The sequence below is a fragment of the Glycine soja genome, chromosome 4 (genome assembly GCF_004193775.1).
Source record: "Glycine soja cultivar W05 chromosome 4, ASM419377v2, whole genome shotgun sequence".
Classification (NCBI taxonomy): domain Eukaryota; kingdom Viridiplantae; phylum Streptophyta; class Magnoliopsida; order Fabales; family Fabaceae; genus Glycine; species Glycine soja.
The window spans coordinates 48,767,735-48,785,182 of NC_041005.1; the positions used below are offsets into that span (position 1 = coordinate 48,767,735).

The window sequence follows — 17,448 nt, forward strand, 5'->3', positions numbered from 1 at the left end:
CATAATTCTGAGCTGTAAGCACTTCTTACAATGACATAACCGCCAGCTGCATTATCATCATTCACTCAAACACCCTTTTATTTTATTTAATGGTAGTGTAGGGCAAGCAAAAGAAGGTTGCTACATTCCGGGGTTAAGGTTAAACTTTCATTTGTCGTTACAGATGCTTTACTTACGAGGAATTATAACAATGAACCCAGCCTTACTATTTGAGTGAGACATCCCAACATAACACTCAAACGCTTTATCATCATGATTGAGACATTCCTTGCTGAAACACTCGTTTCATTAAAATATCTCTAGGTAGAAATTCTCCTTCGCCTAAATTTACGAGTCGCTTTTCCAATGAATATTAAAAAAAAGAGAAAAAAGAATACTCCATTATTGATATTGCAAGCATGGAAAAGCTAAAGTTCTCACATGAAAAGCGTGGGACGTAGGTGGCTAGAAGCTTGACTTGCACGGGTCTCAAATATTATTTTATGCTCCCATTATCACATTTTATTTCTGTTACCAGCTAATTAACAACACACAAAAGAGTGTTCTGAGGATTTGGGAGAGCATACCCATATATATCACTTTGATTTCCTAGACTCATCACTCCCTCACACATTTGATTAAACTTAGCAACATAATTCACGGGTCAATATCTCCACACTGCCCCAAATGTATATTTAAACTAATTAAGTTCTTTTCAAATATATATATATTATCATGTATGAATGTATGATATTTTATTGACCTTGTCAATAATTACTTAACAGTTATATCAAACTTAATTTCTTATCGGTTAACAATGTAAAAACTAGCATTGACATTGCATACTCATTAAACTCAAATAATAATAGTCTGTTAATAGGTTTGCAAGTCTCAAACTACATTTCTTTGCCATGAAATTAAACGCCCCGAAACTTCTATCAAACCATCTTAAGCCACCAACATTTTACTGCTACTTACAAGAACTGAAACATATCCCAATGTTCTTATAGATTCAATCACTATTTTTGTTTTCAAGACCCAACCTTTTCAATCTTAGGTTAGGAAATAACAATTGACAAATTTCCACACTATTATTCCCCAGATATGGTTACCCATTGCAGTTGCACTGGGGGGAAATTTGCAGTATAATTAATTCCCATTCTTTCTGATAGAGTATCACAAAAGTGCCATTTGGGCAGGAAAAAATGTTCCAAGACACAACGGGGATAACAGGTATCGGCAGTACTAATGTTGAGTTTCAAGCAACAATAATCTAAAAGATGAAATATTGCTAATTAGACCGAGGTGCCACAACACAAAGAGGCCACATAGAATTCTCAAATCCATAATCTTGAAATCCTAAAACTGTGTATCAGCAGTACTAAATTCTAATCGCATGGCTGGCTTTGAAATTTGAAGAATAAAACATGCAAAAAAATATTGTAGGGGGGGTTATGAAATGATTCCATATTTCATTTACTGGGAAGGCAATATCAAGATAAAAAAAAATTCAATAAAAATATAAAAGAATATACAAAAGCAGGGCAAGATATCGTAATAATAATGTTAACACTTAACAAGGCCAGTTCAATGGGCAAGGTTCCAACCTGCAGGGATCCACCAAAGTATGCCGCCTTATCCCTGGAAGCAAAGAGGCTGTTTCCCTGCTATTTTCAGCTTGAGGTCAGAATCAGCTTCAAAATTGAAATTAAATTATGCATTAATAAATAGTTATAACCTTAACCCTCTTGTGGCTTTGCATCATATATATCTGAAAAAGGACATGTTCTGTATGCCCCTAAAACATAATTGACATCAATTCATGTTTTGTGGGGTGCCCTTGTGTCTATCCTATCCATCTGTATGGGAATTGAGCTGTGATTGCCGGATTACACAAACGACATTTTAGCACATCAGGTTACATAAGCAATCAACTATGTGAGGCATAGAATCCATTTACAAAGAAAATCATAATCAATAATAAGCAACCTAGTAATATTCAACTAAACCTCAGCTTTTGATATGTTGTACGGAAGTAATAAACTAAATGTCTTTTTTGGTAAAAACAAGTAATCGTGTCTAAATTTCACTAAATTTTGATCATTGTGTTAAAATATGAAAAAGATATCACAAAAGAACATGGTGTACAATACATGATGTTAGATATCACCAAAGAACACCCATCTGGACAATGGTAGTCAGTCTTCTTTCCCTCTTCCTTGTCAATGTTTGCCAAAATGCTCTTAGACATATAGGAAGAAACGTACTGAAGCATACAACAAATGGAAAACCCAAAAATGCCTGAAATGAAGGGTCATACAGCACATGATGACAAGCACGCAGAATATCAAAGCAAAAGAAATTGCCCCTGCAACATGAGACCTGCAAGAAGTTAAGGAAATTGTCAAGCATAATGGCATCAACAATGTCCCAACATCTTCAATGCACTTTACACATTAAAAAATCTGATAGAAAAGTTATCCCACAACCCTACATGAATCCTACCTGGGATTGGATATCCAAGTTGGTATTTTTAGCAGTGATCAAATTATGTTAGTGTCCATATATTCCTTTCATTTTTATGGAATACTAATCAATACTAAACAGAGCATTTCAATATAGATGGATTACCCAAAAAAGGCCACTTTGAAACCTCAATACCAGCATACGAACTGCTATTTATAATCTACTGAACAAAATGGGGTTGAAGAAACAACACTATATTTTTTAATGCATAAGAATCCAAAACTCAAGATGAAAACCCATCTATTGCCGTCATTAGAAATTTTCAGTAATCCATTTGCAGAAACCAGAAAAACAACCTTCCAAGTGTTGTATTAAAAAGAAGGAATTTCAAAAAAGAATCTGAGAAAGGATTTAGTTTATGTTTTTTAACTCTGTAATATCAGGAGCAAACGAAAGTCTACTTTTAGCTATAATAAAAAACCTAAAGACTACACAGACCCTATGTATGATCATCTTTTTGACACAATAAAACATACAAAATCTCCCCAGATGAGAAAGAAAGCATCATTAGGTGGAGAATAGCCAAGAAGAAGACAAGGTCTCAGATCAAAAAACGAAAGAGTTGTTATTCATACAACATTTTATACTAATACTACAACACTTTTTGTGTCTATCTCTCTCCATCACATCATTTATTACATCTTATATTTTTCCCTCTTCACTCTATTTCTCTCTCTTAGTTGTATATTTTGTTGCATTGGTTGCTATACAAAAAACATTTCTCAAAAACAAATAACTAGAAGCAAATTCTTAACTAAGAACATGCAGAACAAAGTGCATAAATTATTTCAAGCCCAAATTCCAAAAGTCAGCAACTTGAAGCACCTCAAGTCCTCTGAGCAAAACTTGGAGTCAAAGAGGTGAAATAATAAAGAGAAGGAAAGGAAAAGAAGAAATACTTTAAGTTGTTTGAGCAAAGCAGCCCAGGTAGTGATGGCTGGATATTGGTGGTAGGAGTAGGACTCCCAATCACCAGCATTATTCAGAAAGTACTATCGGTGGTAGTGATGGCTGGATATTGGTGGTACTATGCAACTAGTTCTTAATTTGAATAAAACCCATCAAATAATTGCTACACACCTTAAAATGCCGCAGCAGGTTACGCACAAATGAACCATAAAATTCCCCAAAGCAGATACCAACAAGGTAAGAAGGGTATAAAAACTTACAAAATCCAAAGAAAAGAAAATAAAAAAAACTTTGTGCATATTTCAGATCAAATAAAGACAACAAGAACAAGTGACATTGGGTGTCTCTATTTAATCATACCAGCTAAGTCTAAAGCTTAAACCAACTCGTACTTGCTCTTCAAATTCTTTCAGCGGTGAAGAAAATTCAGAGATATGAAGTGTTTATATTTCTATGATAGTTCTAGACAACGCAATTCCTAGTGTAAAGTAAAATCCTGAAACCCAGCATGCAAGTAAATTTCAATTGATCACTATAATTTTTATATTGCAACTCTGGAAAGACATAATTCAACATTCAACATTAGGATTAAAGGGCACCTTTAGTTCATTAGAAAGTGTATTGAGTCTCCCGATTCATAGCCTCTTTCCTTAATGGGGATGTACGAAGAGCTGAATACAGAAATTCATTCATATTGATCAGTCAGTTTTATTGCTTATCCTGCTCTGTACACTATGTGTTCTGCAAAAACAAACCATTTAAACAGTATCCAGCAGACTTCATCCTAGGAACAAGATCAATAGCACACTCCTTTTTATCTTGTGAAAGAATTTTGAGGAGTTGCTCACAAACACTTGACTTCAACTTGAAACCTTTGTCAAGAGTGTAAACGAAGATGTTTACTGCATCATCCAGCCTCCCATTTTCACTGAGACCTCGGATCAAATATACGCAACTTGCAGGATTGATATTGATATTGAACTTATCAAGAACAGTAAATATAAGTAATGCTTCATTTACTTTTTCTGCCTGACAAAATCCAATTAGTAGAATTGTATATGGAGCTAAAGCAAAATCTCTAAACCTGAAGTCCAATTCTAGTAAACCTCGAAATGCCTGTTCCACTTCTCCTCTGACAAAACATTCCTCCAAAGCATTGATTGAATTGTCTTCCCTGCCACGAAGGTTCTTCAAATATTCCAAATAAAGACTGAAGGCCTGTGAGACCCTCTTCTTTCTACACAACCAAGTCATAAGTGCTCTATAAACTTCAAAGCTAGGTTCACACCCATGCTTCAACATATGCTTATGAATCTTAAAGGCATCCTCTTCTCTGCCAACCCTGAAAAGCCCATCAATAAGTGTCCCATAAGTAACAGGGTTAGGTGAGAGCCCCTTATTTTGCATATCCTTGAAAAGCTTTAAAGCACCATTGATATTAGAAGCCTTGCAAAAGCCATTGATTAGAACATTGTACGTCACAATGTCAGGCATAACCCCACTACCAGCAAGTTGAATGAGAAGCTTGTATGCATCCAAAAGTTGTCCAGCCTCACACATTTGCTCCACCTTTTTCTGGAGAGCAACACTATCTAAAACCTGATCAGAACCCTGAGAAAGCCGGAAGAATAACGAAGGACTTCTCCCAATCTCCATCTTGTACAATAAAAGGTGTGCCTCCTCAAGTTTACCAGCCTTGCACAGTCCATCCATAAGAGCATTGAAGGTCACTATGGAAGGAAAACATCCAAGCTTCTCCATCTTATTAAATATTTCCTGTGCCTTCTCAGCCATTCCTCTCTTACACAGGTCACAGATGATAATGGTATGTGTGCAAACATTATGAAACCCTTGATGCTCAGAAATCTCAAGTTGGAGAGATCGTGCTCGATCCAAAAGACCAACATCACAGAGACCTTTAATAATTTCATTGTAACAAACAGCATCAGGAACTAAGCCTATCTGGGTCATCTCACCTAACATCTTGGCAGCTTCACCAACCCTTCCCTCGCTCGACAAACCTCGTATCAAAATGGTGTACAAAACAACATCCGGCACAATACCCTTCTTAAACATCCTTCCGTACCACGCATGTGCTTCATTGTATCTCCTTGCGCTAAAAAAGCCAGCAATCAGAGAACTGTAGCCCTTTATTCCAAGGGCTAACCCATCTCTCTCTAACAACCGTAGAAACGAAATGGCTTCTTCTAACCTCCCCAACTTGCAATACCCATTAATTAAAACACTATAACATATCAAATCAGGCTGGAACCCTCTTTCTTTCATCACATTAAACAACCTGTGTGCCTCATCTGCCCTCTTCACGTGACACAGACCGGAAAAAATAGCAGAAAACGATATAACACTTGGCACTATATCCCATTGACCCATCTCATCAAGCATCTCAAGTGCACCCTTAACATTATCATTTTTACAAAACCCATCAATCAACATGTTATAAGTGTACTCATTAGGACAACAATTGGACTTCAGCATCAAATTATACACTGCAAGAGCCAACACAAACAAGTCTTTCTTCAAAGCAATATTCAAAACGGTGTTATACGCATGACTATCAGGCTTGCAACCAAACTCACTCATTCTACCAAACGACTCTATAGCCTTTTCGGCGAGACCCACTTGCCAATACGCTCTAGTCAAGGCTCTAACCGAATCAGAAGTTATCAAAATCCCAGATTTCTTGAGAAGCTCGAGAGCTTCCCAGTAAAGGGAAAACAAATTGTTGGTACTAAGGACCCTACTCACTATGTTACAGTATTCTTGGTCGGATAAAGTCTCGAACTTGAGCGCCACCCAGATGCAGAAACGAAGAGGCATCTGCGGATTCGAAGGGACAGGTTCCTCGGACGGAACGGAGAATCTTCGGAGGAGGTTTCGCCGGAAAACGCAGGAGATCTCCGCTGCTGCTTTCCTGAACTTGGAGAAGGCCAACATTGGAGGGCTATATCCTCTGCTTGCTCTGCATCAATCACGGGCAGATTCAAATTGGAAAAGGGTTCATCAATCACAAAGGCCCTGGTTGCGTTGGAGGGTTTAAGGATTTTCTTCTTGGGTTTGTACTTTGTAAGCCACTTTCACTTAAGTTTCCTTTTGACTTAACGTGTTTATTTACCCCGGATAATGTAACTAATGGGTCGATTAATTTAAGTGGATGGATAAATTTTTCTATAAGTTTTTGTAAAAGAAAAAAAAAGTAAATTAATTCATGTGTTTTAATTTTTGAAAAGGTTAGGGTTGTTTTCTTTTTCTGATTTTACTCTTAATTTATAAAGTTGTTGCCTTATTTTCAATTCATTCTTGTATATTGGAAGCACACAAAAAAATTGTTTTCACTACTACTATACAAATATTTGAAAATAAAAAATAGATTGAACACAATGTGATAAATAGGGATGACGATTCTACGCAACCTCATAGGCACTAGCAAAAATATCTGTAATGAGTAAGATAAATTTCTGCTCAATGGAAATGGGTCCGAGATTAAGAATTTACCCGTAAAATAAAATTGAATGGATATTATAATTCACCCATCTTACCTTATATATATATATATATATATATATATATTTAAAATATTTCATCTATGTATGTTTTGACTTTATAATATATAACTATGAGTTATTTAGTGTTAATGTTTTTTTAGAAGTTTTAGAGAGTACTAATACATGATATTAAAATTTGAGAATTAATTATTTATTAGGTTTATTGGTAAATTCAATTAACTTTAAGAACTATATATGTAACCATGTTGGCATTTGCAACATTAATTTGCCTTTGTGGTGTAGAATCGATAAAGTTGTTAGAATCATACATCATACGGTTGGTTGCACCCAAGTTAATTATCCATCCATCATATTGTATGCTAGTTTCTGCGTCCTCGCAAAGCTGACATATGTCCACTATAAGCAAGGAACCATAGCTTTTGAGTAATTTTCCTTATTTTGACGTGGTTTTCACTATGAACTCACGTGCTAGATGTGTTTCCAAACACACGAATAGACTCATAGTCATGTTCAATAACATTGAGTAAAGAAAAACAAGATTACCCGAGTCACTAATAGTTGTGGTTCTACATGTGCATCGTAACCTAGTTTTGGCAGTAGCTTTACATGGTTTTCAGGCCTTATATTCATCCCACCACTCAAGATATCTATATAATTTAAAACAAGTATTGTGTGTGTTTACCCTTCCCACAACGTGTACAACTCCACCCTTAGATTAAGGCTTTGTTTGATACAGAGGAGGGAAATAAAATAGATAAAAATAAAAGGAGAATGAAAATAGGTAAAAAAAAATGAAAAATAAATATGTTTGGTTGAAACATAATATAAAAAAATGAAAAAAGAGATAGCGAGAATAGTAAAAATAAATAAGAAATAACATAATGAATGGTACCATTCAACTTATGGCGCTCATCAGTTTCCCACGCTGGGTAGTAATCTTTGGGCTGACCCTTCTCTTTCTTTCCATTACCACAATTAGGCTTTGTCTTCCCTTGTGGGTTGTGGCTTTTTCAAATGGCCCAATCCCCTAGCACTACCACTAGCTGGCCCACTAAAACTCGGCCCAACATCCAACTTGCCCCCCACGTGATTATTTTTTGTATTCCATTATCGGGCACGTGATCTTTTTCTTTCCTCACGGAATATATATTTACATTTAGTATACTTACATTAGGGGCCATTGGTTATTATTGGGTAAAATATGTTTCTAATTCATGTGCTTTTGGTAAATTTGATTTTAGTTTTCCAACTTCAACTTTAATCAATTTGGTCCCAAATATTGTAAAGTAGTTATTTTCATACTTTTTTGGTGTTAATATTGTCTATGAGTATTGTTTCTCATAGACCAAATTAAAACATATTTTACCTTTTATTATTTCATCTTGCACCCATAAAATGAAGACAACTTGATAAATGGAGAAAATTTAAATAAAATACAAAATGATTTTTGCTTATGATAGAAAATACTAGTAAATTTATTTTAATTTGAATATAATGAATTTAAATTAATTTATCCACACATATTGTTTTGAAAAATATATTTTTTGTGCACAAAAAATGTAAAAAAAAAATAAAATCGAATAGTTGATTTTCCATCCATTTAATATTATTAGTGTATTTAAACTAAATTCACATAATTTTTAAAAGTAAACAAAATAAGTTAAATTTAATTATAATACATTATTAAATAATGTAATTTTTTTATATTATCATTCAATCACTTATGAAATATGTTAATATTTCTAACCTTTTAATAAATATTCTAAAAATTAGTATACTTACCATACATAGAATTTAAACTCTTAAGTTAATATAAAGTTATATTGTGTAAGTTAAAAAATTAAGCAAATTATACTTGCACTCCTTAATTTTTTTTCAAATTATACATAATATTAGTCTTTTTTCTATTCATATATTTGAAAATATTATATTAATACCCCTTATATATTATACTAATATCTCCTTAATAATTCGTGTAAACAGTATAATGACATTTCTTATGTATTACGCTAATACCCCTTGTAAGAGAGGTAATCATAATGATTAAAAAACCAAAAAGTATTTGTGTAATTTCACAAAATCTCAAAAGTTACTAGATTTACTCTAAAAAATTATAAGTTTCCCTAAAAAAACATTAAAAGTAAAGTATTGAATACTTATTATGTATATGAAAATAAGGTTGTGATAAAAATTGAGAGTACTTTGTAAAAAATGGTTCAAACTAATTTTTTAGCATTATTTTTAATTGATTTTGATATATTGTTTCTCATTTTTTTTATTTAGTTTTTTCAAATAGTTCAATTAATAATATGACCACTTCATTGATTTTTTAATGACTTATCTGGTTATCCAATTATGTTTTCTGATCCACGATTAGAAACGAGTCATTGGGATAATTTACAAGCATTTTATATTGAACATAGATGTATTAATGCATAGAATTTAATTAAATACATTAATAATGTAAAAAATACTTACATTATCTAATTATAATTTGTTACATATGTTAATATAGTTGATTTTTTAATAATTATTTAAAAATTATATAAAAATATTTCTAATTAGTTTATATTGTAAAAAATACTAACATTGTATAAAAATCAAACTCTTAATTTTAATATAATGTAAAAGTAAAAAAATATACTAATAAATAATTACAAATCATCTCAAATATGATTTTTCAAATAAATAATAAAAAGTCAATAACTTTTAATTACATAACAGTTTACAATTAAATAAAATTGTAAGCTTTTGTAATATTAATATATTCTAATAACCCACTAGAATCGTCTAGTGACAATATTAATGTATAAACACTCAGGACCAATCCTCATTACAATCATTGTACAAAAAAAACTTCTAATTAAATTTATTAATAAATTAAATAATTATTAAATTCACAATATATTAATTAATAACATTAAGTATTAAATTAATTATAAAAAAATATCACATTTAATGTGTTAATTAATACCCTTAACTTTATCCTAAAAATTAAATACATCATTTAATTTTTTTTCTTAACACATAAATGACATGTTCATAAATCATAAATGACATGGTGCGCACAATAATAATCTTGTATAGGAAAATTATATTATTTAACATAGACTCTCAACACAAGTAGCACCAAGAAAAGTGCATCACCGTCATTTTTTAGGTAAAAAATAACTCAAAAAGAGAGCATTGCAAAACCATGAGTATTTTAGAAAAGTTCCAAACCTAATGTTCATTATTAATCAGCTTTTGGAACTAAAATTAAGCTTTTTTCCCTTTTTCCTCTGCCCGTAATTGTAAGAAGAAGAAGAAACACATACATGTTTCACATTGATCTGCATTTTCACTCAACTTCTTAAACGTGGACTTGATCAATGCCACATTCCTCCATTTATGGTTTTCATTTTCATTCGAATTCCCATTTCATTTCATTGAACCACATTTCTCTCAGCTTTTACGTTAACTACTGAATTTTCTCTTACCCATAAACTTTCAAGAGCCATAATTATTACTTTTCTATAACCATCGAATCCAAGAGCTTTTCTCACAATTCGTTGACACCCATTTAGTTTTACTCCTCCCAAATCCGTATATTCCTTGTGTAATTAAGTTTTCCCAACGTTTTTTAGCTGAAGTTGTTTTGTTTTATGTGGGTTTGGGCTGAATTTGCAATGTTTTAAGATTTTTGCTTCAATGTTGTGTTCTTGTGCTCCATTTTGTTCCTTGGTTGTGATTTTTTGTGGTTTGGTTTGTTTAGAGCAACAAGGAAAAGATGGGCGAGGGAGAGAAACTCCAGCTGGGAACTGTTGGTGCATTGAGTTTGTCTGTGGTGTCATCGGTGTCAATTGTGATTTGTAATAAGGCGTTGATGAGCTCTCTACATTTCATTTTTGGTAAGTTTACAAACAATTTGGCTATTAGCAAATTGATATATGATTAAGAAATGACAAGTTATTTGTGTGTCTAATTTTTTGTGACTATTACAAGTGTGTTGCTTCCATTCGTGTGCTTTTGTATATGACTCATTCAGTTGTTTCATAATTCAATGGATATTGATGGGGTTAGTCTCCCTTAACATGGAGAACCATGGATTGAATCCTTAATGGGAAAGTTGTTTGCATCCCTATTCTTCCTTGCTCTTCCTTCTTCTTCTTCTTTTTTTTTTTTTTTTCTTCTCCAAGACATTCTTCTTTCCTATGTTATTTTTTGTCGTATAGCTATGCTTTGTCATAGGGATTCCACCATTTAGCTTAAAAAAGCACCAAAAATTGTTATTAATGTCTTTCCATATCCTAAAAAAATGTCTTTCCATAAGTCTACATTTGGCTCTTGAAGTCATAATGTATTGTATTATGTTCATCACTAGATTAAATTATTTTGATGGCAAGTTCACAATTGTATATAATACTATCGGTGTCCTATATTTTCCACATTGTTTGTGCTAATCTTCGTATGTCAAGTGTTCGTGCTTCATGGTCACCACCCCTTATTGCAATTTAAAAAACTTATGATCTTGCATAGTAAAAGATTTTGTTTGAGGTGATCATCTTATGTTAAAAAGGGTCTGGTTTTAGAAGATTTTTTTCTTCTCATTTTCCATTTTAAAAAATAGTCATATAAATGCCACCTTGTTTTTCTTTGTTTTTTTTTTCTTTCAAATAATTGTATAGAAGATAGTGAAAGCAACAAAATCTTGCTCGTCTACTTTGAGAAAGCCTTTTTTGTTTTCACTTTAATTACCAAACTACCACCTTGTTTTAATTTGTTTCATTTTTTCAGAGATTTATATTAAAGGTAGTGGAACATTTTTCTTTTCTTTTCTATGTTTCCTATGCAAATCTCTGAAAGCAGAAAAATAAATTAAAAACAAAGTGATAGTTTTGTCAAAGTAAACAAACCTTTATCTTTTGTATTTCCTGCACAAATATTAAAAAACAAAAACAAAATGAAAACTAGGTTGTATTTTTGTAATTATTTCTTAAAATAGAAAATGTTTTTATAACCCATAAAAACTTAAGATAGTGATATTTTGAGGAAACATAAAGGAGTTCTGACTAGTAGCTTAGATCCCCATGCAAGTTTTTTTGTTTATTTAATTCTTTGTAATTTCAACTTGTTATTTTGCATTTGAAGTGTAGTGTCCTAGAGTTTTGATTTTAATATGTATCCTTCGATTCCTATGTAGCTACAACTTTGACAAGTTGGCATCTTCTTGTAACATTTTGTTCCCTTCATGTGGCACTAAAGTTGAGATTTTTTGAGCACAAACCTTTTGAGCGGAAAGCTGTGATGGGGTTTGGAATTCTAAATGGAATCTCAATTGGACTTTTAAATTTGAGCCTAGGCTTCAATTCTGTTGGCTTTTATCAGGTGATTTTTTTCTCTCAGTTATGTTTTTTGTGTGTGATATTCTGATTTATGTTGTTTAAGTTGCCTTTCAAGATTTTTTTAACAAGTCTAATATTTGCATTAATTTAGATGACAAAGTTGGCAATCATTCCATGTACTATTCTCTTGGAGATCCTTTTTCTTGGGAAGAAATTCAGGTCCTGTTTAGACTTTTATCATTAATGTGTCTGATCACTTCAAGTCTTTATATTTTATAAAAGTTTATATACATCCATAAATTTATGTAAGTTCCATTATAGAATAGTCTGTACCAACCTTTTTTTGCCTCTATGTTTCCTTTTTAAGCAATTAGATCATTTAGAGTTATTTCTAAATTCTAATAGATTTCAAGTCATCATGTCGTTCATGTGATATTCAACGTGTCACGTGCCTTTTTGTCCTTTCCAGCATCGCATAAATATGAAGGCATCTATGTGGCTTCACTGATTTCTTGTCTTGACCTAAACTATCATTATTATTATCCTTGTCCAATGTTCTGCTTTTTTTTTTCTTTTATTCCATATGACATTGCCTCAGTTTGACATTGTGAGATGAGGATGTTGTTGTTGTATGGCATTGCCTTAGTAGTTCTACTAATTTTGAATTGTATTACTAATTGTTTTACCATTATTGTCATTGCAGTAAAAGAGTACAATTTTCCCTATCTATCCTCCTTCTGGGTGTTGGAATTGCAACCGTTACTGATTTGCAGCTCAATGCTTTGGGCTCTTTCTTATCTTTTCTCGCGGTGATTACAACATGTGTTTCTCAAATTGTATCCTTTAAGAAAGTTCCAATTTTGTTAGTTGCTCAAGTTTTTAATGAAACTATGAATCAAATAAAAAAAATCTATTGTGCTTTAGCTCATATGCATTAACTCTTAGTGGTTTGAAACTTTTTTTCATGATAATTATGTTGTTAACTAAGGAAAAAAGTGCTGCATAAATGCATATTCTGAACCCTGTACTTTTTTCTTCCTGATAATCATGTCAGTAACTGCATAACAAAAAATGTGTAAATCTAAGTTTTATTTGGCATATGAGAAGATAGATTTCTTATGAGTTAATGTAGCTTCTATTTTCATAGATTTTCCCTATATGTATAAATCTAAAAGTCTTTACATGCACTATCTTTGGTTTTACTCAGTGTGTGTGCCTTATTATTCATTTCACTTAAACATAGTTTAGCAGGAGTATATCTTTCTTCTGTGCACGGCTACTTAAGAAAAGGTTGTCCTTTTTTATTTTTTGCATGATAGACCAATTACATATTTTTGTCTTATTTGTTAAGATCTTAATTAGACCCTTTCAGATGACAAATACCATTCAGAAGAAGTTTAAGGTTTCTTCTACCCAACTTTTGTATCAAACATGTCCATATCAATCAGCTACCTTGTTATTCTTTGGACCATATTTGGATAAACTTTTGACCAACCTAAATGTTTTTGCTTTCAAGTACACAACACAAGTGACGGTGAGATTTAAAATTATTTGTGTCCTTACTTTTGAACTTAAACTCATTATTTTGTTAATGTATTTTCAACTGCTATTTTCTACACTACAGATGGTCATTGTTCTTTCATGCATGATCTCTATCGCGGTGAATTTTAGTACATTTCTTGTAATTGGAAAGACATCTCCAGTCACCTATCAGGTTCTTGGACATCTAAAGACATGCCTTGTATTGGCTTTTGGATATATTATTGTCCATGACCCCTTCAGCTGGAGGAACATACTCGGAATTTTGGTAGCCATGGTTGGGATGATTCTATATTCCTATTATTGTGCTACCGAGGGTCAACAAAAAGCAGCCGAAGCTGCTGCACAAGCATCACAGGTTTGTTTTATTTGAGCATTTTGCATGTTCTTGTGTTTTTTTGTCTTGATCATGGACTACAAGAACCCACTTTGTGATTAATTGTTATCCCTATTGATTCCAGGCAAGAGAAGGTGAATCTGAGACTCTAATTAATGTGGAAAATGCAAGTACGGTTCTGAACAAAAGGCCTCCTGTTTGGAGCAAAGAAAAAGATTAGCACTCTGTATGAATTTTTTAAAATCATCGTTAAGGACAATATATAAGCCCATAAAGGAATTATACCCCCAATTAGGATTTTTTCCAGAATTAAGGTTTCAAATAGTTACAGTTGTGAATTGTTTGTTCAATACAAGCTTAGCATTATGTACATTGATAGTCAAGGGTGGGTAGCTGGCCCACGTAAGTCTACATTGGTAGCGGACCGGGCTAGCCCACCTCCGTACACTTAGAACTTAATGCATTGGTTCATCCCTGTCCCGTGGATCCCGCGGACCTATTTTTTTTTTTTAAATAATTGTGACGGTATTGTGTTTAAGAGAGGAAACGAAAAATCCTAAACGGTAGTGGGACGGTGGTGGCACAACGAAAAAGACAGATCGAGTCGTGGTGAGGAGATCCACGAAAGAAGAATAGAGCGCGAGTTGCACACGCGTGAGGAAGGGTCGGTGCCGCGGTGGTTGTGGCAATGAGATGCAGCATGCGACGTTGAGGGAGTGACGGTGAAGAAGGAACGACGTAGAGGGAGTGAGGAGAAGAAGGAACAACGTAGAGGGAGTGAGGCATGGCTGTGCCATTTTGTTTTGCAATGCTGAGTGTGTTGTTCGTTTATGATTAATTGGGTTGGGTTTGACTGGTGGTTGTGGGTCAACTCGCAAACCCCATAGTCCAAACTCGCAGATTATGTAAGACGAGTTCAAAATCCTGTATGGTCATGAATTCTTAAAAAAATTTGGTCCATGACCCGTACGAATTGATCTATGGACTTAAATCCATTTATTAACCCCTATTGATAGTCAACCAAAAATATTAGTGGGGGAGTACATTGTTGTGTCTAAGTTATTGGCCAATAGATATGGCTCACTTTGCAAATACTAACAAGATATTTTTTATATCTTGTTACATATATAAAAATATTTCAATTTTACTTTCATTTTTCATACTTTCGAGTATGCTTCCTTCATTGAGCATGTAATCATAATCATGTAATGACGTTTTAGCTTACATTGTTGGAAGATGACACACCAGAGGATATAAATCATCTATCTTCCATCTCAGCTAATTAACTAAGACACAAAAGCACACTTAGTTGTTAGTATTTTATTGGGAGATAGGATTGGGGATTGGAAGAGAAGATAAAAAATAGGATTATGCGATATGATTGATTAGTTGGGTAATTTATTTATTTAATAGTTTTGACCTTTGAAAGAGTTTTCTACCATTTGATTATACAATTAAAGGAGAGTCAAAGCCCTTTCAATAATCCATTGTGTACGTTAATGAATGATGCAACACATAAAATTGTGTCAATGGATAAAATATTTCGTTTTACTATTTGTTACAAATACTTTTTGCAAAAAAACATAAATATAAATTGTGGCACCATCTTATTGAATAATAAGTTTAAAGGTGAAAAACAAATTAAATGTTTGACCGAATCAAAATATCATATATTTTATTTGATACTATTTATATTTCTCTAAATTTTGGTTTTAAGAAGAAGGAGAATTTATGCTAAAACAGGAGATTTTAAACTTATCGTCTTTAACTAGTTTCTCTTATTAGTTTAAATCTTTAATAGAAGTGGCAATAGTTGACTTTTACTTTACAAGTGACTTCAAATGGCAATAATTGGATTTTAATCTCCATAATATATTATTTTTAATTTTAATTTAATAATTATTATTAGTTATTTTTATGTCCTCACACAAGCAAATATTTTTACTAGAGTGGCTCCTCATATAAACAAAGTTAATATAGTTAACATGAGTAGATAGAGTCACTCGTAAAGTGAAAGTCAACTATTGCTACTTCTATTATAATATTTTAATTAATAAGAGAAAATAGCTAAAGGCAAAAATAACAAATCTCTTGTTTTAGCGTAAATCTCCCCTCTTCTTAAAACCAAAATATTATAGAGAAATTCTAAATAGTACAAAAAAAAGTTTTATGAAATTTTGATTTTGGTCAAACATTTTATTTGTTTTTCACATTTTAACTTATTATTATTATTATTATTATTATTCACCAAAAAAACTTATTATTATTCAATAAGATGGTGCCAAATTTTTTATTATTAGTTAACGATTAGAACGTCACAAAATTAATTGGTTATGCTAAAATCATTATTAATTATATTTTCATCATGCATGTTTTATTTTTCATTATTTATTTCCGTACATACTACATATAGTAAAATATATTTTGATAAATTGATAATGCTAAATTCCCTTTTAATTGATATCTTATTTTTTATAAAAAAAAAATTAAATTAGTGATGATAATTTTTTTTCAAATGTAAACTTTTAGTTAATGTATATTTACATAAATATATTATTATTTAAGCATTTAAATTTAAATAAATAATTATTAGCATGCTTTTAGGCTAAAAATATAAAATAAAGAATACAAAATAACACAACTTTTAAATAGGTTAACAAATTTAATCCAAAAAATAGGTTAAAAAATATTTTGATAAACATTTTCTCAATTTCTGAAATATTTTCTTATTTTTTAGAAGTATATAAAATAAGAATATAATGTAATTTTACAGTTTGAATTTTTTTTATCAATTTTTTAAATTTATTTTATGCATTTTAGTATAAATTATTGTATTAGTACTTGTTTGTTTTGCTTTTCCTTACTGAATTGATAATATGCTTCTATAATATGAAACTTTTCATTTTCAAATTTTATTTTCTCATCATTAATTTTAATTTTTTTTTAAAAAACATATGAACTAAAAGGGGATCCGTTATTAAGAAATCAACAGAATATATGTAACCGTATATATTGATTATAATAACAAAAATAAAACAAATAATAAAAATATCATTAATTATGATTTTAACATATCCAATTTTTCTACATTGTTAATTTTCCTTTATTATTTATACAATTGTTCATTTATATTAATCTATTTTTTTGTTTTCTTCAATCATGTACCTTCAACAGAGACGGAAAATATAATTGAATAGAAATTAAATGTGGTTGATTGAAGAAAACAAAGAGATAGATGAGTATAAATGACCAATGGTATAAATAATAAAAGAAAATTAAGAATGTAGAAAAATTTTCATAATTTTAATTT

At 31.6% G+C, this 17,448-nt stretch overlaps 2 protein-coding genes across 3 annotated transcripts; one reads left to right on the forward strand and one right to left on the reverse strand.

The window, feature by feature from the left end:
• Positions 1-1,431: 1,431 nt before the first annotated feature.
• Positions 1,432-6,534, reverse strand: LOC114410161 (pentatricopeptide repeat-containing protein At1g79540). 2 transcript variants are annotated; one of them, XM_028373970.1, is made up of 3 exons: positions 4,014-6,534; positions 1,718-2,361; positions 1,432-1,643 (listed from the first exon to the last, which is right to left on the reverse strand). In XM_028373970.1, the coding sequence occupies exon 1, from the start codon at positions 6,367-6,369 to the stop codon at positions 4,147-4,149; it is 2,223 nt and encodes a 740-aa protein (XP_028229771.1). In that variant the 5' UTR covers positions 6,370-6,534; the 3' UTR covers positions 1,432-1,643; positions 1,718-2,361; positions 4,014-4,146. The 2 variants fall into 2 exon arrangements, with proteins under 2 accessions (XP_028229771.1, XP_028229770.1); XM_028373969.1 differs by having other exon boundaries at positions 1,432-2,361.
• A 3,976-nt stretch (positions 6,535-10,510) lies between these two features.
• On the forward strand, positions 10,511-14,488 carry LOC114408228 (UDP-xylose transporter 3-like). Its single transcript, XM_028371292.1, has 7 exons — positions 10,511-10,828; positions 12,121-12,305; positions 12,414-12,481; positions 12,966-13,098; positions 13,635-13,796; positions 13,887-14,159; positions 14,263-14,488. Exons 1-7 carry the CDS (start codon positions 10,708-10,710, stop codon positions 14,356-14,358), a joined length of 1,038 nt encoding a protein of 345 aa, XP_028227093.1. The 5' UTR covers positions 10,511-10,707; the 3' UTR covers positions 14,359-14,488.
• Positions 14,489-17,448: the final 2,960 nt, after the last annotated feature.